The 26234-nt window shown below is 35.2% G+C and overlaps 2 protein-coding genes across 2 annotated transcripts; one reads left to right on the forward strand and one right to left on the reverse strand.

The window, feature by feature from the left end:
• Window positions 1-4756: 4756 nt before the first annotated feature.
• On the reverse strand, window positions 4757-9029 carry LOC128855062 (DNA-binding protein modulo). The gene is made up of 4 exons (XM_054089652.1): window positions 8267-9029; window positions 7629-8213; window positions 7332-7571; window positions 4757-5244 (listed from the first exon to the last, which is right to left on the reverse strand). Exons 1-4 carry the CDS (start codon window positions 8910-8912, stop codon window positions 4958-4960), a joined length of 1758 nt encoding a protein of 585 aa, XP_053945627.1. The 5' UTR covers window positions 8913-9029; the 3' UTR covers window positions 4757-4957.
• Window positions 9030-11091: 2062 nt separating this feature from the next.
• Window positions 11092-21329, forward strand: LOC128855063 (beta-arrestin-1). Its single transcript, XM_054089653.1, has 2 exons — window positions 11092-12016; window positions 19433-21329. Exons 1-2 carry the CDS (start codon window positions 11479-11481, stop codon window positions 20269-20271), a joined length of 1377 nt encoding a protein of 458 aa, XP_053945628.1. The 5' UTR covers window positions 11092-11478; the 3' UTR covers window positions 20272-21329.
• Window positions 21330-26234: the final 4905 nt, after the last annotated feature.

A 26234-nucleotide genomic window follows, 5' to 3' on the forward strand; every position in this document is an offset into this window, starting at 1 on the left:
GCTAGGTGCGTTTACTAGTATTGTTGATTGATTAGGAGCATTGCTGGTTTGGTGGTAGTGAAATGCTAGAACCCTTCAAAGTCGGGCATAGTTTCTAAAGTCTGAAAACGATTCTTCAGAAATCTGTCCATGACCTCCCACTTAGATATCTCGGTTTTATTTTGAACCGATTACTCTCACATTGTGTGGCCTTCGGTTATTTGACCGATTAAAGTTAAGTCATGATATCGTTCCAATTAGGTGCCTATACCGATCCTACAAGTTTCGAGTGCTGAAATTCAGTTATTATTTTTGGGAGTTGGCTTGGGGAAAGTTTGAATAGAGTATACAATTGGCTGCTTAGCAAAATTATTTTGGTCTCATAGCGATCGCTAAGGTTTTTCTATGCAGTTGTAAAATCTTTATTTGTAACTGGGCATTTAAGTACACATTCCTCTCCATAGGATTACAATTTTCACCTTAACACTTTTGGCAATTACCTTAAAATACTGCTTACTTTAACTTTCGCTGCAATAAATTAACCACTTTTTACTTGCTTTGTGACTCATAAGGCTTTATCATTTAAGAATCCGCATTTTACAAGTATTTATTCAAAAATCGGTATCTGGATGCTACATATATCTGCCAGACCCTTAACCCTTTTGCTACCTATTCGAACTTTTTTTCTCGAAGCTGTATATATTTGCCAGCAGCATTCAGTACAGTTAATTTTTTCATTCTTGGTCAATAAAACATTCACCTGAATATACATACATACATACATACGTAAACCCGAATGGGCAAATGCATATTTTATCACAGAGCACATGGCTATAACGGTCGGTTACATTTGCTTGCATGATACGTGTGTATTGTCTTTAATTTATCTTCGCATGTGTATGTGTAAATAAAATAAATAAAAAAAATGCAAATGTGCACTATTTATATGTATACATATTTATATATAAATACATGATAGTTATACATGTACTCAGTGTGTGATGTGAAAGTCCGATTGTGCAAAGGCACACATACGAAAAGAGAGAAATAAATATTTGGGTGTGGGGAGGTGCTTTCCTCCTTATTGGCAACGCGGAATAATAACAAAAATATAAAAACAATGAACAAGTGAATGTATCTTGTTGGTGAAGTGATCGTCATATTCGTGGATATTTATGCATGTATGAACCTATACATATCTACAAGTGTAAGTACATACACACATATGTATCTAAATATGTGCTTATGAACAATGGACGTACATGCATAGATATAATATGTGAATATTTAGTATGCAAACACTCTTATTGGAAATATAGCATGAAGAGCGAAAAACGAAGTGATTTGTTGTAGGAATTGCCAGTACATCGGCACACGAGTATAGAAGCTTATGAATCACGCGACTTTTGTGTTCAATGCGCGAAATGAACCACCGGCGTTGCAGTGAATCACACAAGAAATACATTTATTTATATAAACATACATATACATATGTATGTATATGGATAATATTTATACGCATTAGAGTGCAACACATTTCGAACATGAAAATTATTATTTTTTCTTGTTAATTTATTGTATTTGAACTAAAAGTATTTTGTTTCTATCGTTAACCATTCCTCTATTTTCTTTTGAGATAACTTTCGTAAGTCAAAATTTTTGTACAAAATAATGTTCTAATAAATATGTAATAGGTCTGTTCATGAAGCAAATAGTTTGTACCAATTGTTAAAAATTATCACGTTTTGGTGTTCATGTACCCAAAAAAGTTGCAAAGTAAGGGAAAGTGAGAGAGCAAAATGGCATTTCATTTTGAGGGGAAGTTGCAAGTTTTTACTAAATAAATTTTTACTTGTAAGAATTTGCAAGTGAGAAAAACTCTTTATTTTGCATTTTATTTTTTCTGCCAACAATTTAATCAGCTGTTCGTAAAACTTGCATATTCTTACTGGTTTTGCGATCATGTACTTTTTTTGATATTTTTCTCTTTGAGAGAGAGTTCTCGGAAATTAAGTTACTGTATATTTTTTACATGAACAGACCTGATAACTAATGCTATTTTTTTGCTTTCAAGTTGCCATTCAACATATTATAGGTCATTAGTGGGCGTTTCAATGATGCAGGCGCCTCCGCCCGGCAATTTGGCACGACGGCGCGGCAGCGATCGTAGCCTCACCGGCTCCGCGCATGAGTTGGCTGTGATTGGCCTGAACAAGGATATTACATCCAAAGTGCCACCCTCGCACTCGCAGAGCAACTTGAGTGAGATTCCGTACAGGTGAGGTGTGTATACTCCCATGCATATTACTACCTTCAGCAAACAATTTCTGCTGGGATGTCATCTACTGCAACATTCCGAAGAGGTCCGGACATAGGTACATACATATATAATATACATATATAAAACAGCTACTGGATCCGACGAGGTATATATGTATATGGCATGTAAGCCTTAAATGGCATTCACCGAGAGCTCATCACTCGTTTCTGCGAGTTGGTTCTACGTTACCGGCACGACCCAGATTTATATCCGGCAAAAGACTGTCACACCAGAAGCCACTGTCCATATATGTATAGGGAATGTTTATGTTGCTACAGGTCCATTACCACCTTTTGCCCCCTGAATACCGTCATTAGAGTCCAAGAACCAGCTATTGCCGATGAAGAGCTTCGCTGCGCGCGAAACCCTTTATTTGATGTTGTAGCAGGTTAAACTCCTACTTATACATAGTGGGCCCAAATATGCTCGAAATACATATGTCCAGCGTGTGAAGGTATCCCTCATAACCCTAGCAACATCTTTCGCCGTCCGCTTAAACCTACTCCGTTAACATCCCTACCACTTCATTTCACCACTTAAGCTACTAGAACTAATTTCCCCTATTCTACCCCTAAATGTCCTTAAACCGTCCGCATATTTTTTTGAATTCGTTTAGCTACTCCAACAAGACTGTGCCTGAACTATATTATTCTCCATCGATGAAATAAATCTATATAAATTTGAAGCTCTCTCTTTGAAGTGCTGAATCCACTCTACCTATTTCTCATCTCAACAGCTAACGAAAATCGTAATGCGCGGATCCGAATCTTGGCTCATGTGTTTTTCTGAAATGGTATAAGGATCATATTTTATAATTTTAGAATTGTTTGAAATAAATTCTATGCGATTATTTTTGAAAATTTGAATTTTAATTAGACGCATTGTTTTTGTTGTTGTAGCAGTAACTTTGCCCGGTCGTCTTCGTCTAGCTCATCTAACGGTAGGCCCAGGAACATAGCTGTTTCGACAGGTTGGGTCCAGAGGGAGAGGGGTGTTAGATGAGTGGTTTGATGGGGCACGTGAAAAGGTGGTTAGTGTCGTGCGGGGTGCCTTCACATGTCGGACATATGTTTATGGTTCTGGATAAGTAAGAGTTTAACCTGCTACAGTATCCAGAGCGTAATTGTGCCAAGGTTACGCGGGACTCTCGGGGAAGTTGGAGCTCTTCGTCTGCGATAGGTGGTGGTTGGACTCCGATAACCCCGCATTCGGGGGTCGGGAGCTTAAGATCTCCCGATGAATGTCGTTTATGGTCTGTCTGTACACTGTCCGATCCCGTAGCTGTTTGTCTTGGATCTCGTTCGCGTAATTGAGAAAATGCCTCCTAACGTGTCCGGGAGGTGGCTCAGGCTCAAGCAGGATTCTGCATGGGTGAGGCCTACGGTAACACTCTAGCAGAAACTGCTTGCTGAGCAGTTTGTTATGCTCCTTGACAGGCAGCATGTGCGCGTCTAAGTCTTTACTGACGGATCGAAAGTGAAAGGAGCGGCAGCTGCTGCATTCTGTTCGGGGATTGGTCTTAAACGGTCTTATGTTCCTTTGTGCTGTTACCAAAGCACCTGAGCCGCCATTTATAACTCATCTCATGTAAATATTTTCATTGGCTGGCAGGCAGACTTCACCGAGTCGGGTGGCTTTGCCGAAGGCTTAGTAAACTGCTACTACAACAACCTCCAGAGGTACTACCGGGACACTACCTTGCACGCAGCATACCAGATCAATTCAGGGACATTGGCCACATTTACATAATATTTAAAAATAATTAATAAAATAATAATATTTAATTCTAATTTTTCGTTGCAAGTAATAAAATTAAATGAAGCTGTTGAAAACCATTCTCTTACTTAGGTTGCAAATAAAGGTCAAGTCACCAAAGCTGAATTTTGTGTTTGTTTACTGCATTAGTTCACAAGTTTCAAATATGACTGTCGTACGAAGCCATTGGCAAAATTAGAAATCTTCCGATGGGATGATTAGTTTTGCACCACTTATCGTATCCTCAGTAACATTGCATAGCGAACTAAGTTTTTGGTTAAACGCGTGCTAGGCTGTGCCAACTTACACCAATTTAGTAGCGTCGAATGGATTGGAACAATATGTAGGGATCTTTCTATTTAGGGATTTATGTGCACGCCTCTTGATATCAATATAAAACAGGAGCAAATGTGGCTAAACCGCACATTTTATTGTTTTTAACCAAATTTTCAAATTACAAATTGGCGAACCGACTTATTTTGGCACCAGTTGAACAATGAACACCAGTTTGAGGGTGAATATCCGAGTGTAAAAATTAGCAAAATCTTCTTTTTCCAGTACACCAAAATTAAATTCATTCGTTTTTGATAAATTTTCATTTCATTTACTTTCACTCGGATTTCAGAACCTGCCTGTATGTGAATTACAACCATAACAAGGCATGAGAAATTACGATTGCATTCGAAAATAAAACAAATTAAATTCATTTCGACACCATGAAATATGCCAACTCTAGGATGCTTATGCATAATTGGGTCTGATTTAAATTTTTGTATTTTATGTTGGTTTGTAGTATATATTAATAACTAATTGTAAAAATTACATTTGTATTGTAGTAAAACAATTAAAATATTTAGAGCAGCAATATTAATTTTCACTTTAAAATAATTGATATATTTTTATTTAGTTGGGCCTTGGCTTTTTGGCGTACCCTCCTTTTTTAAACGGCGCTGGCCTCTTTCTGTTGAATGATGACTTTTGATGTACGCTTCTGAGTACAGCTTGCTTTTTTTCCGAATATGGTTCAATGAATATTAATTGACCGCGAAGATATGACTCGTTTAGAAGGAAAGCTTTGCAAAAGCTTTCAACATCCTCGAACTTGACAGTGGCAAAATTTGCCGATAAGTGTACATGCTCAATTGGGCCCGTTGAGGCGAAAAGTTCACGAATATCATCCTCAGTCGTACCTGAAAATTAAAAGAAAGGCATTTTAACAAAATAAAACGTTATAAAATTATACAATTTCATGAAAAGCTGCAGGAAATGATAGTATAAAAAAATCTTCGAGGTATACGGCAACTTCACCGCTGCTTATCACTTTCCGCACTTTTATTGACGAACTTTTGAAAGTAGCGGGGGTATTCCGTAGCCCAAATGGCATCCTCAAAAATTCAAATTGCCCTAACGGTGTAGTAAACGAGGTATATTTTATGCAATCTTCTTCGACAAAGAAGCGGTAAAACCCATTTTTTTTTACCTAATTTCGTAAACCATTTTTTGTTTATAGAGTAACTGTCTTTTGTCGTAACTTGATTAAGTTTTCTGTAGTCAACGCACATCAGGAGCTCTCCCGTTTTCTCTACTAATACTGCAGGTGAAATATATTCCAAGTCACTCGAACGTACATATATATTCCTTTTAACAAATAGTCATATATTATTTTTTGCAATTCTACTTTCCTACCTTCTCGGGGTGCAACTGAAAGGTTTATTGTTTTCCATAACTAAACGGATTTCTTTCCTGACTGTAGGGGCTCGATTGGCCTTTCAGCTCTCAAGTATTCTTTATTCAATAATTCTTGAAGACATCTTTTTTCACTGCCACTAACTCTACCTCCAACTAAAAATTCAAAGTCGTCAGTACTAATTGTTTCTCTTGCTAATATTTCACCCGAAGTAGCCCGGGATATTTGTGATGTGTATGGAGAAGGTGCCACAGACGAGTCTATAGCACGGAAATGTGCAAACCATACTCATTCACGATAACGCCAGGTCCCATGTTGCACAATCCATCAAAGCCGCACTCCAAGAGCTCGAAAGGGAGGTTCTTCAGTATCCGCCGACCGATTCCATCTTTCTCGCTCCCTGTCATACTATAACAAAGAGTTCCTTAAAAACTGGATCTTTGACACTAGACCAGGCGCTTTTTGGCGGAACGGCATCAACAAATTGGTCGAGAAGTGGGAAGGGATTGTAAACAGCAACGGCGAATATATGATTGATTAACTTATTGATATAATTATTTTTGTTTAAATTAAAGTCTTCGGTGAAAACGCCACGAACTTATTATTCCCCAACCCAATAGATCATTCACAAAATGGATCTCCGATTAGAAATTCACGTAGACTTATCAAACGAAGTTTAATTAACCAATGAAAACGAAATAACCTAAACGAAATAGGTATAAAGCAATCGATTCAAAACAAAAATGAATCAACAAAATATAAAAAAAGGAGATAGAAATTATAAAAAACTAGAAGTTGTCGTAATAACGGTAGTTTGTACAGTAGTTTTACGACAAAACACAGTTTGATCTCACAAACGGTGGAATCCCCATCCCGTCATTTACATACATACAGTCTAAACAATTAGTAAAATATAAAACACCATTCGGAATTCCGGGAGAGAACGTCGGTTCGAATCTTGGTGAAAGATCAAAATTAATAACAAGTTTTTTTTAATAGCAGCCGCCCCTCGGTAGGCAATGGCAAACCTCCGACTGTATTTCTGCCATGAAAGAGCTCCTCATAAAAAATATCCTCCGTCGGAATCGGCTTGAAACTGTAGGTCCCTTCATTTGTGGAACAACATCAAGACGCACACCACAAGTAGGAGGAAGAGCTCGGCCAAACACCCAAAGAGGGTGTACACGCCAATTATATATATATATATATTTATATATTATATATTTATATATTATATATTTATATATTATATATTTATATATTATATATTTATATATTATATATATATATATATACAATTGTCTTAGCAATGTTTTTTTCTTTAACCAACGTTTCGAATCAACACGTTTTTTGAATATATATATAAGGTTAAAGAAAAAAACATTGCTAAGACAATTGTTATGACAATTATTTAAAAACAAGTTTTAAAAAGGTTTTGGAGAATGATGCTGGTGTGATAGCCTCGGATATAAATCCGGGTCAAGGGAAGGAAAAATATGTTCAGCTCTTAGTAAAATATTTATAACCTCACAAAATATTTTTAGTTATTGTATATAAATGAAGTTTTTAATTTTTACTTATCTGACTTACCGGGTTTTACATTTTGTATGAACACTGTTGATTTGTTTCTAGGGGTAATCACTTTAAACTCTTCAATTTCAATATCAAGACCATTAGCGCTAGTACCATTCAATTGCAAAGCTTTTTTAGCACCTTTCTGATTCGCAAATGTAATAAAAGCTAGTACATTCTTTTTGCACAATATTGAGTAGCCTTCGATTTCTCCGCATTTAGAGAAAATTGAATCCAATTTATCGGGTTCAATACATGCTGTAATTATTTGATTAATTCATTAATTATAAATGTGATATTTTTATTCTGACGTACCTAAATTTTGGCTATTTTTTAAAAAAATAGTGCGCTGAGGGTCTTTTGTCACTTCTTTGTTTTGCTCATCCCCTTTTTGCACCCACAAATTTAAACCATTAAGAACCGAGTTGTGTAGATTCACAGCAGCCGGTATTGAAGATGCATCTTTGAAACAAACAAACGCATATGTGCGTGGGTTGCGTGGAAAGAGACTCACGCTCTCAATTTCACCGCATTCAGCAAAATGCTCTTTAAGTTGCTCTTCAGTTGTACCCTGCTTTATATTTTTAACATAAACGGTGCGAGATTTGCTCTCCTCAATCTTGCGTTTTTTATCTTCATATGCAGCCTTCTTTTCCTCGGCAGACATTTGTTTATTTTCGACCCTCTTCAATTTCTTGGGATTTGGTGTTTGAATGTTTACTTTCAGTGTGACATCTTTAACCTTAGCTATATTGTCTGTTCCGGCTTGCGCTGCCTCTGCTTCTTCAGGTGACGAATATGCAACGTATGCGACGCTACTAACTGGTCCATGGATGTTATGGATTGTATGCAAATTACCATACTTTGCAAAAACCTCTACTAGGTCTATTTGCTTATATTCTGTAAACACAATTTCATTACAAACATTACCTTACTTCTTTTATTTAACTTACGTTTGGGAAGGTTTTTTACTACAAGCACTTGGTCTTTAGGGAAGTCTTTTGGAAGAGCACCAGTTTTAATTTTTGAGAAAGCACTTTCGCTTGATGACTTCTCTTTTTTAGCCTTAGTTGCTTTAACCGGTAATTCAGCCGACTTCTTTTCAATAGGTGCTTCAGCTGGTTCTTCATCGTCGGATTCGTCTTCACCCTCTTCCTCAGCTTCATTATCCAGCAAGTCACCGTCTTCGGCCTCTTCATCTTCATCATCATCGTCCTCATCTCCATCTTCATCATCATCATCTTCATCATCTTCATCATCGTCATCATCTTCATCATCTACCTCATTTTCATCCCCTTGGTCTTCAGCTGCGGAGTCCTCTGCATCATCAGCTATGCCGGCAGCGACATCAGCACCAGAATCTTCTTCCTCGTCCGAGTCGTCTTCCTCCTCTTCTTCTACCTTCTTTGGCGGCACCGCTTTTACAGGAGTTTTCCCACCTTTCTTTTGATTAATCTTTACCGGTGTTCCTCTTGCAGGACTAATGCCAGTTTTCTTCTGATTAATCTTTCCCGGTGTTTCTTTTGCGGGACTAATGCCAGCTTTTTTAACGCCATTAAATGGAGATTTTATACTCACATTTCCCTTCTTTTGCTTCATTTTGAGATATTTAAAATTATTATATTAATTTCCGAAAAAGTACACCGACACTCAACTGATATCAGGAGAAAATGGCAGAGGGCAGAACCACGCTTTATTCAACCCCACGTGTTTATACGAAATTTCACAGCATTGCCATTCTTAATTAGAAAGATTGCCATACTCTCAAAATTGTACCAATGGGTTGCATATACCCTGAAAAAAGTTTCGGGTACAGTGTCTCCAAGTCTCCACTCTTGTCAACTGTTTTGTGGCTGCACGCAAAATTTAGGTTTTTTATGAAAAGGTTTAACCAGCCTTGAAAGAAATGAGTTTTTTTTTTTTATTTTTAAGCAATTTGATAATAAAAAATATGCTTCATATAATGTATGAACTTTTGAGTATTTAGTTTTGGGTTGATTGCGTTATAGAAATGTGCCCCCAATAAAAATATAAAACTACACAAAAAGACTGTAAAGTTAAACTTGCACCTTTTTACAATTCTAAAAGTTTTTTTTATTTTTCTTTATTTTCATTCACCTGATTTTAACAAAATAAATTATATAAACCAAATTTGGTAAAAATATCCAAAAGTGTTGGCTACATCTATTTAGATATACTGCTGAATTAATGAATCCCATTTTTCCAGTTTTTTCATAAGAAACACCCAATATGTAATTCTAAGGACACTAGTAGGATCTTAATATCTGGAGTATAATTTGTCAGTGTATTTATGACAAAGTCAATAGTGAATAGGAAAAGTGTAACCATCGACATTTCTTTCAGTGTAACTACCTAAATTGATCTGTGCTGTCACAGCAAGGGATCAAATCGTAAATTAGTTTAAATTATAGAAGAGATTGTGAGATATCCCAAAATAAAGTATGAAAAAAAAAACGTTTCTTACAGTAAAATATTTGTGTTATTGTTAATTCATTATTAACATAACAGACCATGCATTTAAGTTCATGGATGCATGCAAAGCAACTCATGTGATATAATGCAAAAGGAAGCCGCTCATTAGACCTCATGCAATAAATCACGGAGCTTATGATATCAGGTATATTGCATGCAAGTAGCTGCCACTTTCGTGTTTTGACAGCTATATTTTCATTTATATGAAATCTTTGTAATGGCAACTTCATAAAATCAAAAGAGAAATTTAAAAACAAAGTACTTCTTCTAGAATTTGTAGCGCATAAAGGCAGCGAATTGATGGATCTTCTAAAATACCATGAGATCGAAGTACAAACCTCATAAAGAATCTAATCTAATCGAAATAAATTTTGTCTTCTTTCGCCTGACTCCGTCTAGAAGCCGCGCGGCACATTTAAATATTTTATAAATATGTTATACATTTAGACTTAACAGCATAAAATGTTCTGATAACTTGCGGTTGGCTAAATATGCCTATCTGTACGTTTTAAGAAATCTGAATAAATTTTTAATTAATGGATTTTTATTTGCTGTATAATTTGAATATGGCAGTACTGGGGCATTGCATGAAATTCCGAACAGATTACTGGCTGAGACTTATCAGTTAGGTGGCAGTTCACAATAGTTAAAAATTGTTAACTCATAGCATAAACTCACTTCCGTAACGATGGAAAAATTGTCTTGTATGCAATGTTGTGTTAAAGTTAATTTCTTGAATAATTTCAAAGCGCTAGCGATTTAGCGAATCTCTTTATAATGATATATTTGGTGTAAAAAGAATTTAAATCAATTTATTTGTTCAAAATCCGATCGTTGATTAAAGTATATTTAAAACATCAGAATTATTTTATTCCTTTTTTTTTGATTAAATAACTTTCGAATTTTAACTCACATATGCTCTTTATCGCCAGCCCAATTAGAAATATATTTAATTTGGCAAAATTGACAATTTCAGTCCGTCAGCCAATATGATGCGCTGTCATCTAAATAATTGCGCCCATAAGATTGTACGTATTTAAATATTTGACGGTGATAACTGTAGTGTTCCATCGCCTATCTGTTTATATTATTAATCTCAGTAGAATTCATCGGAATTTGCTAAATTCAATAGAATATTAATAAGAAATTTTAAATAGATAGATATTAGTTGTCCGATATTAATTTAATAAGGTTTCACTCAATAACCAAATCTTTAATCGCGCATATTAGATATGTTAATACGTTTAACCGCCAAAGATGCAACACTGTACGGTATACACATTCCGTGTGACGTTTCCTTCGTGTCAATTTTTTCTGATTATTTTGGGTTGGTCGTCGTCGTTGGTTAATTTCTGATCGTTTGAAAAGTATTAAAAGAATGAATACAAGCTAATTAGAAAATGTTGTAGACAAAACTGATAATTCCCAAAAGTGAATCAGTACGAAACTAATATAAAATACCAAAATAAAGGATTAGGAAGAAATGAGGAAAAATATTGACTATTTAATTTAAAGCGGTAAGGTGTAATTGCGATATTTCTGGGAATTTGGCAGCACATTTGCATAGTGGGGTCAGCAATTAGATGACAAAGCAGGAGAACCTGAAATAAGAAGCAGAACCACCAAAATAAATCCAACCACTAGAGGCTGTTTCAGTAAAACAGATACACCGATGAACAACCTTTCCACCAGCGGAGCCGCAACTACTGCCACACCCTCGTCAGATGAGGCTGGAGGTGGTGGTGGCGATGCAGATGCAAGCTCACGGCGCCAAGCCACTAGAGTATTTAAAAAAAGCTCTTCTAATGGCAAGATCACAGTTTACCTGGGGAAACGTGATTTCGTCGATCACATTACACATGTTGATCCCATCGACGGTGTGGTTTTTATAGATCCAGAGTATGTGAAAGATCGTAAAGTGTTTGGACAAGTTCTTGCCGCTTTTAGATATGGACGGGAGGATTTAGATGTGCTTGGCCTGACGTTTCGCAAGGATTTATATCTAGCGCATGAACAAATATATCCGCCACAACAAACCGAGCGGCCATTGACAAGATTGCAGGAGCGGCTCATAAAAAAATTAGGACCGAATGCATATCCATTTTACTTTGAGGTTCCTCCGTATTGCCCGGCATCAGTGTCGCTGCAGCCAGCTCCTGGTGACACCGGTAAATCATGTGGCGTCGACTATGAATTAAAGGCCTTTGTTGGTAAGTCATTACAAAGATAAAAACTGAGACCACACTTTCACTGATACTGATATTGTATATAATCTAGATCTAGCAATTAATTTATGTGAAATTCTATGGTGATTTTAGATTCGTGGAAGAAATCAATCAGTTACCAAGCGCTTATTTATCGTCAAAAGAAAAATAAAATTCAGGTCATTTCCAAAGTCAAATTCATTCAAATTGTATGCCATCATGTAAGAGGGCTTGAATTTATTTTCTGTTCTGGTTATCGTGCGATAAGGCATGTCACGTCGAGGTTAATTAATCCCATCGACAATAATTTTATGAACACTAAACAAATGATGCATTTCAACATTACTTATTCTTTGCGCTAATATTATTACCCATATCGCCATACCGTTCCAGGCGGTGATTAGCTTTAGGTGGTTGCGTCATTGCTGCGCAGTTGTAATTGTTGCGCAAATGGATGTGGGTCATTAAAATTGATGACGTTTAATGTGTCAATAGGGTAGGTAGTGCAATGTAACTTGCCATTTAATGTTTCCGTTTTTTCCAAGTATCATATACTATTTGCATTAAAAATGTGCTGTAAATGTATGTATACTCGTATATTTTTACAAAAATATGCTGAATATATTTAAATGCATTTCAACGGCTTTGTTATTTTTTAACAAGGATTATTTTGAATGCACAAAAAAAAACTGAAGTTTATAAATATGTATATATACATTAAATAGAATTTGCACAAGTGAGATATTCGAAATCCAATATTTTGAATAGATAGGAGGTATATTTTTTTAGAGGTTATTCGAAGCAATGATATTCAATAATGGTAAAAAATCATGATTCATGCCGATTCCTCTGCTCTACGCCTGCGGCTCATCATGTTTCAGTTTTGTTGTTGCGTTGTTAAGCTGCTGCCATTTGCCGATTTGGTAATTGAGATTTCGTTGCAAAACAATATGTATATATGTATGTTTGTATGTAAACATTTTTTCGCAACAAGCCAAAGTATTAAAAGTGTGCGTTTCGTTGAATTGCTTGTATGTGCCTGTGTTGTCGGCTCATTCCTTACGTGGTATGCCGTTGTGTTCTTAATAGAATGCTACTGTTGATTTTAATTTTTTTTGGTGCTTAATTAATGTTCGGTTTTGTTTATTTTTCTAGATTGCTCTTCCTTCTACCGATTGGTTTTATTCAGTTGTCGAGTATTTGAGTTAATTTTTTCACATTTCACTTTTACACGTACATAGATACACATCTACATATGTATATCAATATATGTATGTGGAAAGATAAATTTTTCAAAAATGGCATAACTCATGGTCGTTATTTTCCTTGCAGCTACAAAAGTTGCGGCGCGTAAGTCGATAAAAAACGCTGTATATGTATGTATGTATATATATTTATACAGAAGCGAATATGTTAAGCTTTTATGTCAAAGTATTTTGTGTTTAATAATAAATAGATTGGTTAGTAGGGGTATCAGTGAAACATATAGTTTTGTTTGTAGGATACGGAACGTATATAACTTAGTGTTTCTTAAATTCAACTTAGGCGGTTATTGCTTGTCATCTCAGGTTTGTTTAAAGTAATAGTTTTATTTTTACAGTTCATTGTTTACAAAATTAGGTTGGGAAAGCGTGTATGAGAAAGCCTCACACTCCCGCTGGGAGGCATTATCACTATTGGTAGGAGTCTAAAAAATCTAAATCCAAAAAACCTCTGCAAAGTCAATCCAAAATCAAGGTTTTTGGATCGTTTAATTTGATTGTATGGGTGATGTTCACGCCAAATAGTTTCTGCCTGACCAAACAGCAAATAAGGGGTATTAATTATATAAAATTGAATGATTGAGTTGATACTATGTATGTAGCGCGCAGAACGTTGAGACATCTTGGCCAATTGCAGCCAGTGGAAAGGCACATAATCTCAATCTAGCCCAGATCTGACTTTAATAAGGAATCTGGGCTTGGATGAGGTACTGTGATGAGTAGAGGGCCCAAAAGGCCATGAGATCGACAGAACCAAACGTCGTGTTACCAGAAGGCTGCACAAACTGACGAACGACAGTGCGCCACTTACTTTCTCCGGTGATGAGGTTCAGGGGGCCATCAACAAGTCGAAATCATCGAAAGCCATTGGCCCTGACGGATTAAACGCGCTGATGCTGAAGCATCTGGGACCCCTGGGAGTAGGATACCTCACAAGGGTCTTCAATTTGTCCCTGGCCACTCTCATCATCCCTGACAAGTGGAAAGCAGGGAGAGTGGTCCCACTACTGAAACCTGGGAAACCCGCCAACCAAGGGGAGTCTTATCGGCCGATAACTCTCCTTTCCCCAGTAGTGAAGACACTTGAAGCCCTCCTGCTCCCTCTCTACACGACACACTTGGCCCCAGCCCCACATCAGCACGGATTCCGACGAGTGCACAGCACCACCACTGCACTCACCGCCATAAACGCCCAGATAAATCGCGGGCTTAACCAAAACCGCCCCTGCGAGAGGACTGTCCTAGTAGCGTTGGACCTAAAGAAGGCTTTCGATACAGTCAGCCATTCCACGCTACTAGATGATATTTATCAGTCGACACTCCCGCCAGGGCTGAAGAGGTGGTCCGCGAACTACCTGAGCGGTCGGCACTCGTCAGTGATTTTTCGAGATCAAATATCAAAGCAGAGGAAGATTAAGCAAGGCGTACCGCAGGGTGGTGTCCTTTCACCCTTGCTTTTTAACTTCTACATCTCGAAGCTCCCCCAACCCCCAGCGGGAGTTTCCCTGATCTCATACGCTGACGATTGTTCGATAATGGCGTCGGGCAATGACATCGATGACCTGTGTTCCAAAGTGAACAACTACCTCACCGACCTTTCTCGCTTTTTCACTGCGAGGAATCTCCAACTTTCCCCCACCAAGTCCACGGCGACCCTTTTCACCACCTGGACAAAGGAGGTCAAGCTGTCCCTTAAGGTAAAAGTCGATGACACACCAATTCCGACTGTAAATAACCCCAAAATTTTGGGTGTAACCTTCGACAGCTTGCTCTCCTTCTCTGCGCATACAACCGCAATTGCCACTAAAGTCCAAAATCGCAACAAGGTCCTCAAATCGCTGGCCGGCAGCACTTGGGGCAAAGACAAAGAACTGTTGCTTTCGACATTTAAGGCAATTGGCCGGCCGGTTCTAAACTATGCTGCGCCTGTCTGGTCGCCTGGAACTAGTGATTCGCAGTGGACAAAGCTTCAGACATGTCAAAATACCGCCATTCGGACAGCGACCGGGTGCCTCCTGATGTCACCCATCCAACATCTACACAACGAGGCACAAATGCTCCCAGTTGCGGAGCACAACAAATTGCTCAGCAAGCAGTTCCTGCTGGGGTGTTACCGCAGGTTTCACCCCTGCAGACATCTGCTTGAGCCTGAGCCGCCTCCCAGGCACATCAGGAGACACCTCCTTTACTACGCTGACGAACTCCAGGACAAAACTGACCGAAACCTACTGGACCGGACAGTATTTAGACAGTCAATAAACGACATTCACCGGGAGACCGTTACCACCTTCATGAACTCCCGTCCTGTGAATGCCGTAATCGGAGTCCAACCACCACCTATCGCAGATGAAGAGCTCCAGCTTCCCCGTGAGACTCGTGTAACATTGGCACAATTACGTTCTGGATATTGTAGCAGGTTAAACTCCTACTTATCCAGAATTGACCCCGACATACCAAACACATGTCCGGCATGTGAAGGTACCCCGCACGACACTAACCACCTCTTCACATGCCCCTCAAACCGACTCATCTAACCCCCCTCTCCCTCTGGACCCAACCTGTCGAAACAGCATGTTTCCTGGGCCTACCCTTAGATGAGCTAGACGAAGACGACCGATGATATACTTACACTGACAGGGCTAACTATGCTGTTAAAACAACAACAACAACAACAACAACAACCATGAGATCGAAGTGCAAACCTCATTTTTATATCTATCTATCTATGTACATATGTAGGAAAATACGTAGAGGGAACTGAAGGCCACTCCAAAATCGGTCTATGAAAAAAATTTTGAAGATTGGAATATGTGGAAATTACTTAAGAGGGAATTAAATAAATACCAATGAACAATTGAGCTGTTTTAGTTTTATTGAGAAGTTTTGGATACTTTTTGAACATAAGGTATATATAGGGTTTTTCAGTAAGAGCGCTTCAACTTTTGAACTTCTTTGAATAAAACACAAACGGTTTGACTAATGAAGTTTACAAATGACAAGCGAAAAATAAAAAATATTGCGTCGTTCGCCCTCCCTATCGGAAAAAAGTTGGAGCGCACCTATTGAACAACCCTATATGAACGATGTGCACATATACAGTTGCGGACAAAACTCTACGTACGAACCCTTTTTTCTTAATTTCTCTTCGATCTCTTTGTTTTATTTTGTCGTTCTACTTTGCATTCTTCTTAAAATTTATGGCATTCTGTCTTTTGAAAAAGTGTACGATCGGAATAATGTGGCTTCGCAAGGAAATCTCTATTGATCTGAGAAAATTAGTTGTTGAGTACAGAAGTAATAAGAAATCCCTTGGTGAAATAGCTGATTTATTGCATTTAAGCAAGTCTACGGTAGCAACTATTTGTAAAAACTTTGAAACATCCAATTCTCCTCAGAGTAAGCCGCGTAGTGGCCGACCCAAGAAGCTCAACCGGAGAGATGTATCCTTTATTCGCAAAGCAGTGAATCAGAATCTGAAAATACATGCTACTGATTTGGCCCAGGCTAGCCAAGAGGTATCAAATTGTTGCCCATCCACGTACAATAACCAGGGCCCCTAATAATGAAGGTTACAACTGCAGAACTCCTCGAATAAGCGAGAAAAACCGAAAGCTTCGTCTGGAGTTTGCAAAAAAGCACCTTAATAAGGGAATAGAATTTTGGAAACTAGTTTTATTCACTGATGAGTCCAAATACAACATATTTGGATACGACGGCAAAGCCAAAGTTTGGAGAAAACCAAACACTGCCATGGATCCTAGGAATCTGATTCCGACTGTAAAGCATGGTGGTGGCAGTGTTATGGTTTGGGGAGCAGTTGCAGCCACAGGAGTTGGAAACCTCGTTTTCATTAAAGGAAATATGGATCGCTTCCAATACAAGACCATTTTGGAACAAAACCTGATGCCATCCGTGGACAAACTAGGCCTAGGCTCGAGCTGGATCTTCCAGCAAGATAATGACCCGAAGCATACTGTGCAAATCGTCAAGGAGTGGCTGCTGTATTGTGCTCCATGGCACCTATATTCATGATATATTAGATAATTCTTATTTTCTAAGTTCGTATGTACACTTTTGTCAGTGCCTTTTTTTGATTTTTCGTGAATAACTTTTAAAGTAAATACTGAAAATATTTTTTTTTACATTTGTTACAATATATAATTAGACTTAAAACAAAACTGCATTATTACATTTCTTTTAAATGCTTTAGATCGGGAGAAATTAAGAAAAAACGGACCGTACGGAGAGTTTTGTCCGCAACTGTATATTTATGTGTAACAATTCGCTTGCATCTGGACATTCATAGTAAATAAAATTGTTTCTTTTCTCTTTCCTCCAATTCAGCTAATATATTATATATGTACGTACATATGTATATGTTTAACTTTGACGCAAATTTGCTTGTCAGTAAATTACTATTCACTGAAATTAAACAGAAAATTTAATGAGTAAATCTATTGTAAAATTTAGAAATTTATTTGCCGCTATAAATACATGCCGCTGTGTGTGTACGTCTGCGTCTGTTGTAACCGAACAAGTTTGTGAAAAAATCGCCTTGAGTTTTTTCTTTGCATTTTATAGTGATTGTAAGCACTGACTCAAATGTTGACCTTTTAATTGAAGATGCTGGCTTTTTCAACACTTAATTAAACATTCACACATCACTTGATTCAGTAGATATACACAATAGATTTCTCATGCTTAGATATACATATGTAAGTGCATATAAATAAATATAAATATTGTAATAAAATTAAAGAAGCGGGGTGGAGGAGCTGCAATTCGGTAGTCCCGGGGCTTGGCACAGTAGGCAAGAAATGCTTTGCAAAACTTTTAATAAATTCTCAAAAATCACCTGTTTCTTCGTAATCGCATTAGCTGCGCCCCTTAAGGGGGGGGGGGGTAGGGTTAATTCCACTAAAAATATGCACTTATTTATGAATTTTTTTTGGAAAGATGATTCATGTAAATTTATTTATCCAATTAGTATACTGTAAACTCATATTTCAAAAATATTTTCAAAAATTTTCACAAGAAAATGTACAAAATTGAGCCGTTGACAGCAGATCTACGCAGACGTCTCGAAAAAAAGGCAATTTGCGGTGGACAGTTTTTCTCAGCATTGGATCATCTGAAATCAAAAAATCAAAGAGTTTTCATTAGGTAATCAATTGTCCGAGGTAACCCTGTCGAGTTTTTATTAAACAAAAAAAATTGTTTTCAATTTTTTTTAACATTTGAAGTAGAAGTGCGATTTTTAGACGATAAATCGCATAATATTGTTTATTGTAAAATAAATAAAAATTAAAAAAAAAAACCTCCCAGGGTTACCTCGGTAATTATGTAGAGAAAGTGTGTACAAAATTTCAGGAAGATCGGTCGAGTAGATTCAGAGAAAAAGTGTCCACCGACTTGAAAAACGTCGTTTTCCAGAAAATCGATTTAAAGTTCGACCATAGCAGGTAGCCGAGTCGGAGCGGCCAACGGTTATAATGCTCTAACTTTGTGAGTTTTGCACCGATTGACTTAAAATTTGGACACAACATTCTTGAGATTATGTACATTCATTTTCTCAAATAAACCAAAATCGATTTTTTTTTACCCTAAAAACCCTACCCCCCCCCTTAAGGTAATTGATCTCGTAGTTTTTTGTTGCAGCAGCAGTGTTTAATAATGCCTCCACAGTCGGTTCTACGTTACGGAATGCCCCTGATTTATACCCGGTCAAGGACAGCCACTCCAGCAGTATGTCCCGTACCTGTATGGGGAATGCTTATGCTGCTACTACAACAACAACAATAATCCAAGGGTACTTCGCCACGTTTAATCGTGATAACCTTTCTATTCGGTGAGTCTGTCACCGAGTAATTCTGTGATGTTCATTAGCGCTCCTCAGAGTATTGCCGGTGTCAGGGCGAAATGTGGACCTTTTCCACAATAGATCTTGACTAAGATGTGTGTAATATCGATTTATCTAAACTGAACTTCGCATCCTTTTAGTTGGTACTTTTGTTTAAGGAATTTTACGTTTAATTTTTAATCAATATTTAGAAATAATTTTATCTAAATTAAACCTCACTCTGCCTCCAAGAAATCCTTTTAGATTGTATTTTACAAACTTGTTTTATTGCCCATTAATAACACAATTTTCTTTTCATAGGCGAACACATCGATGATAAACCCCACAAGCGTAATTCAGTCCGCTTGACCATACGTAAAGTTATGTACGCACCGTCCAAGGTGGGCGAGCAGCCATCCATCGAAGTAAGCAAGGAATTCATGATGAAACCGAATAAAATCCACCTAGAAGCCAGTTTGGACAAAGAATTGTACCACCATGGTGAGAAAATTTCCATTAACGTACACGTTGCCAACAATTCAAATCGCACCGTCAAGAAGATCAAAGTGTGTGTCCGTCAATTCGCCGATATTTGCCTTTTTTCGACGGCGCAATATAAATCGGTAGTGGCGGAAACTGAATCGGAAGATGGCTGCCAGGTATTGCCTGGTTTTACGCTTTCCAAAGTATTTGAACTATGTCCACTGCTCGCCGACAACAAGGACAAGTGGGGACTCGCGCTCGACGGCCAGTTGAAGCACGAAGATACAAATTTAGCGTCCAGCACGCTCATAACGAATCAGGCACAACGCGAAAGTCTTGGTATCATTGTTCACTATAAGGTGAAAGTTAAGCTGTTGATCAGCGGTCCACTACTAGGTGGCGATTTAGTTGCCGAATTGCCGTTCACGTTGATGCATCCAAAACCAGAGGAGGAAGATAATCCACTGCTAATGGATAAATCGCCACGTCAGAGCATACGTGACGCTGGATTATCTTTGGATGGTGTCAGTTGCGACGGTGGGGCGGGAGAAGCACAGCATGCCGAGGTGCCCACCACAAATTTGATACAATTGGATGAGGATGATGCGCAAGACGATGACATAATCTTTGAAGATTTCGCACGACTCCGTCTAAAAGGCGCCGAAACCGAAGCCTAGACAATGAGTCCACTCTTGTGGCGTTGCGTTGATTCGTTGACATTGGCCATTTAAAACGCTAGAAAATATCACAACGTAAATTTGTTTGTAAGACGTAATTTGACTATGTGTGAATAGACGTGAAATTAGGACTACGTTTTCTAAATTTTGCATTACATTCTTGTTATTCGCTATTTTCTTGATTTTTTGTTTTTAATTTTATCAATGTCTTGCAAAGTAGAAACCAATGTTTAAATTTGTGGTGCAAAAATATAAGTGAATATACACGGAAACAAGTTAAATAATTGTTAGAAACTAAGTTTTGTATCTAAGTTGGAAAAGTAATAATTGTGCGAATTGGATGTTTAACACCTTTCGTTAATGAAAGAACTGGGGCTGCTAAGTTATTACTACTGCTAATACTAAACTAAAAGCTGGCTAAATTTGAGCAACTTGATTTGCAAATATAAAGAAATTTAACGAAAAACGAAACTGTCATCGCGCAAAACAGAAAATATGCATTTTTATTGTATTTAGTATTTTCTAATTTCTTATAATTGTATGAAACCTTATTTTAAAACTATTACGAACATGCATATATAGTAATATAAAATTTAACTTTTTATATAAAAGATACAGAAAAGTTTGCAATTTTATAAAATATTTCCTATTTTTTTTTGGTTATTTTTTTCCTTTCATATTTCATTTATTTCGACCGACTTGTTTAAACTACATACATATATATTTATTTAATAAGTTAAAATCAAAGATACTACATATTAATGTTAGTATGTCGCAGCAACAATATAAGCTTTAATTGTAAAAAAAATTTATACCTGTTGAAGGATTGAGAATGGAACAAAGGGAAAATTAAAAATAGAAACGAAATAAACAAACAAACGTTGCATTTAACATACATACATACAAATAAGCACGCTTGCGAATCCGAAATTTTTTAATTTAAATTATAGGTACAATGATTGCGCTTATCTAATTGTAAACTCTTAAATTGTAAATTGTAAAATAAATATTTGATTTTATGTCACAATGCACTGCACTTGCACACACAAAATACAATACATTCCTGCAGTTTCTGATTGGTCGTACTTTTGCTTTGCATTCAACGGTGAATTTATTAACATACGAATATATTTCCTTAAAAAAAAAACGTGCAATAAAATTTTATGAAAATGCATTCGAGTGCTGGCTAAATCGCTGAATAGCTTTTCGCTCCAAAATTTTTACGTTTATTCATTTTGTTATCTTTATGCCTGCTGTTATGCAGATTACCTCCGTTTTGTTTTTAATATATGTATAATATGTATAATACATATCTGTGTCGACAAGCAATAATTGCCCAAGTCGAAAATCAGGTTTTCGAGAAATACTATTTTATATACATTTGTTTACGCAAAGCGAGTGAGTGATTTTACATAAATGTCGTAGCCAATCAAGAAGAAGAAGTTTCTTTCATAACCTATTCTACATCAGCGTTACCTCAGAACATGCGCATAGGCTTACCAGCAGCATTCTTTTTATTTTTGTTTGATGCACTGTAATAATAACGGTTGTTAAATGTGTCTACATTAAGTGTGTTCGTTTCCACGACAGTCTGTTCTACGTAACTGGAACGACGCGGACTTATATCTGACCAAACGTTGTCACCTCAGCATGTTTATGCTGCTACAACAACAACTCTAAGTGTACTCAAATAATAACCAATTTATGGGACATTTAACAAGTGGTTTTTAAAAAACTGTGCCAGTGTTGGCGGGTGCTTTCTTCAAAATTCAGCAATACGTATTTAAATATAACAAATTTTTCATATAGTTATAAAAAAATTCTATTTATGTACCTGAATTAGTTTTCAGCAAACTTTGAATGAAAAGTTCGTTCAAGAAATTACTGGTTCGAGTAAATTTCAAATCAATATTGCTCAAAATTTGTTCACAAGTAACTTTCTGTAGTGTCCAAACAAATGAACGCGGCCACTTGAAATTTTGTGTAGACACTTTTAGGACAAATATAATACGATCAGAGGTAAAAAAAATTAGCTTTGGAAGAACAAACATTCCTATGAATGCTGCTCAATTGATCGGATATAAGTTCGGGTCGTTCTGGCAACGTAGAAGCGACTGTCGTGGGAGCGTTATTAACCCTGCCTGATCAATGCTAGTTTCGACTACCGTTTCACTCTTATTTTGCTCTTTACTTTTATTTAAATTAATTATTTATACAAATTAAACAAGAATCCGATAGAAAATGTTTGGTAATGGTAATTTTGAATTCAAGTACGAAATATATAATAAAAAAATATATAATAAAAACTATAATAAAAAATATGTGGTAAAAAATAATAACAAAAAATATTATATATTAAAAAAATATATATGTAATAAAAAATATATATTTAAAAATATAATAAAAAAATGAAATAAAAAATTTATATCAAAAATATATAATAAAAAATATGTAACGAAAAATTTATTAAAAAATGAAATAAAAAATGTAGGATAAAAAATATATAATAAAAAATGTATGATTAAAAATATAATAAAAAAATTAATATAATATAAATACAAATTTTATATAAAAAAACTATATTAAAAAACTGAAATAAAAAATGTATGATAAAAAATATATATATTAATAAAAAATATATGATTAAAAACATAATAAAAAAATGAAATAAAAAATGTATGTATATCACAAAATATGTAATAAAAAATATTTAACTAAAACTATATTAAAAAACTGAAATAAAAAATGTATGATAAAAAATAAAAAAAAAAATATATGAATAAAAATATAATAAAAAAATGAAATAAAAATGTATAACAAAAAATATATAATAAAAAATATGTAACTAAAAATTTATTAAAAAATGAAATAAAAAATGTATGATAAAAAATATGTAATAAAAACGCCCATGAGGTCTAAGTGCAAACCAAATATAATAAAAAAATTAAGTAAAAAAGCTAAAAATATATAATAAAAAATATATAATAAACCAGATATAATAAAAAAAAAAATATATTAAAAAACATATAATAAAAAATTTATAATAAAAAAAATAAAAAATATATGTTATTAACACAATAAAAAAATGAAATAAAAATATATAATAAAGGCAATGAGGTCGAAGTGCAAACCTCGAAGTAGTCTATAAAAATATATAATAAAAATATGTAATAAATAAATAATATTTCATAATCAAGCACTTTTAGTTGTACTGCCTCTTCAAAAATGGCATTTAAAATCTTGATTGTGGAACTGACTAACATTGGCGAACTCGTATGAAAAGTATCATTGCTTATGCAGGGTTAAGTCGACTTTAGCATTTGTGCTTGTAACCAGAGATATGTATCGGGTGTTGTTTTTAGGTGTTGTGCGAACTATCGATATCGATAACTATGGTTTGACAGCGCTGAGAATGGCAAACTGAGTTGACTTTTCTGTTCAGTCATTAAAAATCGTTTGAAACCAAAACAGCGCTGAGAATGGCAAACTGAGTTGACTTTTCTGTTCAGTCATCAAAAATCGTTTGACGCCAGAACAATGCTTCCAAATTATGGATTTTTGTTTCCAAAAATCGGCTAGACACCGATGGAATGTGTTTCCAACAAAATGGCGCGACTTATCATTCAGCGCGCTTAAAAATCGATTTATTGCAATATTCAAGCCACCATTGATGCCATACAACCAGATTTATTGGAAAAAGTAGTCAAAAACTGATCTGATCGGATTAACCATGTAACTCGTAGCCGCGGTGTACATATATCGGATATCATATTGAAAAAAATAAATGCCATGAAATTATCTACCCGATTATAATAATAAAAAATAGAATCGGCCCAAAAATATTTCTCTTTTGGGTTATCATTTCAAAGTCTCAAGCTTTTAAAAAAATACCCGATACGTAGCTGCAGCGACAAATTATATTTACCTTACTTTTATTTTAAAATTTCTATTTAATTTCTTCGTTTAAATCTGATCTAGATACGTCTATAAAATAAAGTATGTTCTAAAATTTCTTATAAATTAGGTAGGTGGTTAAGATATAATATTTCGCTTAATGAGGAACTCAATGTTATGTAGCCTTTTTTAATTTCCAAGTTATTCCGGATAAAGGAATGTACTAAGCCCGGTTTTAGTGACATTATAAAAAGTTATCCATAAGGTTTTGAGAAAAGCACATAGAGGGCGAATGTTTGATTGGATAAAATTCCGTTTAATTCTAGTAAAATAGTTAATACATAAATTCAACTCGCGTGGTAACGACTATTTGGAGTCCTTTTATTCGTTTTTACTCGCCTGCTTCCCATTTTTAATTTCTTTATAAAAAAACTATTTTAGCTTTCCTTACAACCTACAATATTGATTTTTTTTTTATTTTTGCTGCAACAAACTCGTATGTTCACGTAACATTCACGGTTTTTAACTATTCGACGCAGCTAATAACCTTTTTTTGTTTTACAAAATTTTATAGAAAATGATTAAGTTTTAATAAATTTAAAATATACCAAGGCGAGCATAAAAGAATGATGATTTTTTTATATAATATTTAAAAAGTTTTTGCAGTTATAATTATCAAAATGATTTTCAAACGAAGAAGACTAACAACAACAAATCAGACCTTCAAACCTTATGCAAAATTGAAGACATTCTTAAAACAATTTCGAGTATCCCGTTTTAGCCCATTAAATTTTGGTCAAATAAGATGCAAGTTTCAAGCAGCAGAGCCGCATTGTTAAAACAAAAATTTCTTCATTTCTTATTCACTAAGTTTTTCGAGTTAGATCAAAACAACTTTTTTTTTATATTTACAAAGTTTTTCGAGTTAGAACTAAAAACAATTGTGAATTGTATGAACTCTACCTTGATTTGAATTATTCATTGTATTAATAGTGTTTCATTTTCTTTATTATCAAAATGATTTGCAAACAAAGGATATTAACAACAACAAATCAAACTTTGTGCAAAATTGAAGAAATTTTGAGGAAAAATTCTAGTAAGAAGTTTTATAACCCGTTGAAATAAAGCGCAAGTTTCAAGCATCAAAATCGCGTTAATTAAATTTTTTTGACGGTTCTTGTGTTTTTTCATTCAAGAAGTACGATGTATGAAAACTGGAATTGGCTTTTTTAAATTTTTTTAAATGTTTTTTTAAATTTTTTATAAATATTTAAAAACATTTTTTTTTTTTATATTTTTAAATTTTTTTTTTATTATTTTTAAACATTTTTTTTTTATTATTTTTTTTTCATTTTTTTTAATATTTTTTTTAAATTTTTTAAACATTTTTTGTAATTTAAATTTTTTTTTTTTTTTAATATTTTTAAAAAAATTTTTTTAATTTAAAAATTTTTTTTTTTTAAATATTTTTGAAACATTTTTTTTTATTTAAAAAAAAATTTTTTTTTTTAATATTTTTTACGAACGGTCTCACGAATTTTTTCCACAAGAAATGAATTTTTATATGTATGGGCTAAAGTGCAAACAAACAAAGTCAGCTTAAAAATCGTAGGTCCCTCCATTTGTGGAACAACATCAAGACGCACACCACAAATAAGAGGAGTTCGGCCAAGCACTCGATAAAGGGTTTAAGCGCCAATTATATATACAGCTGATTCTCCGCGTAGCGCAGAATTCGGTTCATATTATTATTGTTTTTTTTTACAATTAAATAAAAATCAAAACGTAATCTTCAATGCTACGGATCAAGAATGAAAGGGACCGGACAAAATGTTTATAAGTTTTATGTTTTTTTTAATTGTAAACGCTGGTGTGTACTAAAGGGTGTTTTTTTTAGAGGTTAGGTTTTCAAGATGAAATAAAACGTATATAATTTAATGTTATGGCCAAGAATTTAGCTTTATTATAAAGATAAGGGTTTGCCATTATGTTTTAAAAATGATTTCGGGCAGGTGGCTCAAGAGGCCCAATTTTCGACCACTTTTTGCAGCAATTGGGGCCGTATGTCA

The sequence above is a fragment of the Anastrepha ludens genome, chromosome 2, assembly GCF_028408465.1.
Source record: "Anastrepha ludens isolate Willacy chromosome 2, idAnaLude1.1, whole genome shotgun sequence".
Taxonomy (NCBI): domain Eukaryota; kingdom Metazoa; phylum Arthropoda; class Insecta; order Diptera; family Tephritidae; genus Anastrepha; species Anastrepha ludens.

What these genes read in the sequence shown, in the direction of transcription:
- LOC128855062 (XM_054089652.1), bottom strand. Translation starts at nt 8,912, where the DNA reads ATGAAGCAAAAGAAGGGAAATGTGAGTATAAAATCTCCATTTAATGGC. An exon ending in AGTAAAAAACCTTCCCAAAC is followed by an intron (nt 8,214 to 8,266) that starts GTAAGTTAAATA and finishes TTGTGTTTACAG; the next exon opens with AATATAAGCAAATAGACCTA. An exon ending in AAAAAATAGCCAAAATTTAG is followed by an intron (nt 7,572 to 7,628) that starts GTACGTCAGAAT and finishes AAATAATTACAG; the next exon opens with CATGTATTGAACCCGATAAA.
- LOC128855063 (XM_054089653.1), top strand. Translation starts at nt 11,479, where the DNA reads ATGAACAACCTTTCCACCAGCGGAGCCGCAACTACTGCCACACCCTCG. An exon ending in TGAATTAAAGGCCTTTGTTG is followed by an intron (nt 12,017 to 19,432) that starts GTAAGTCATTAC and finishes TTCTTTTCATAG; the next exon opens with GCGAACACATCGATGATAAA.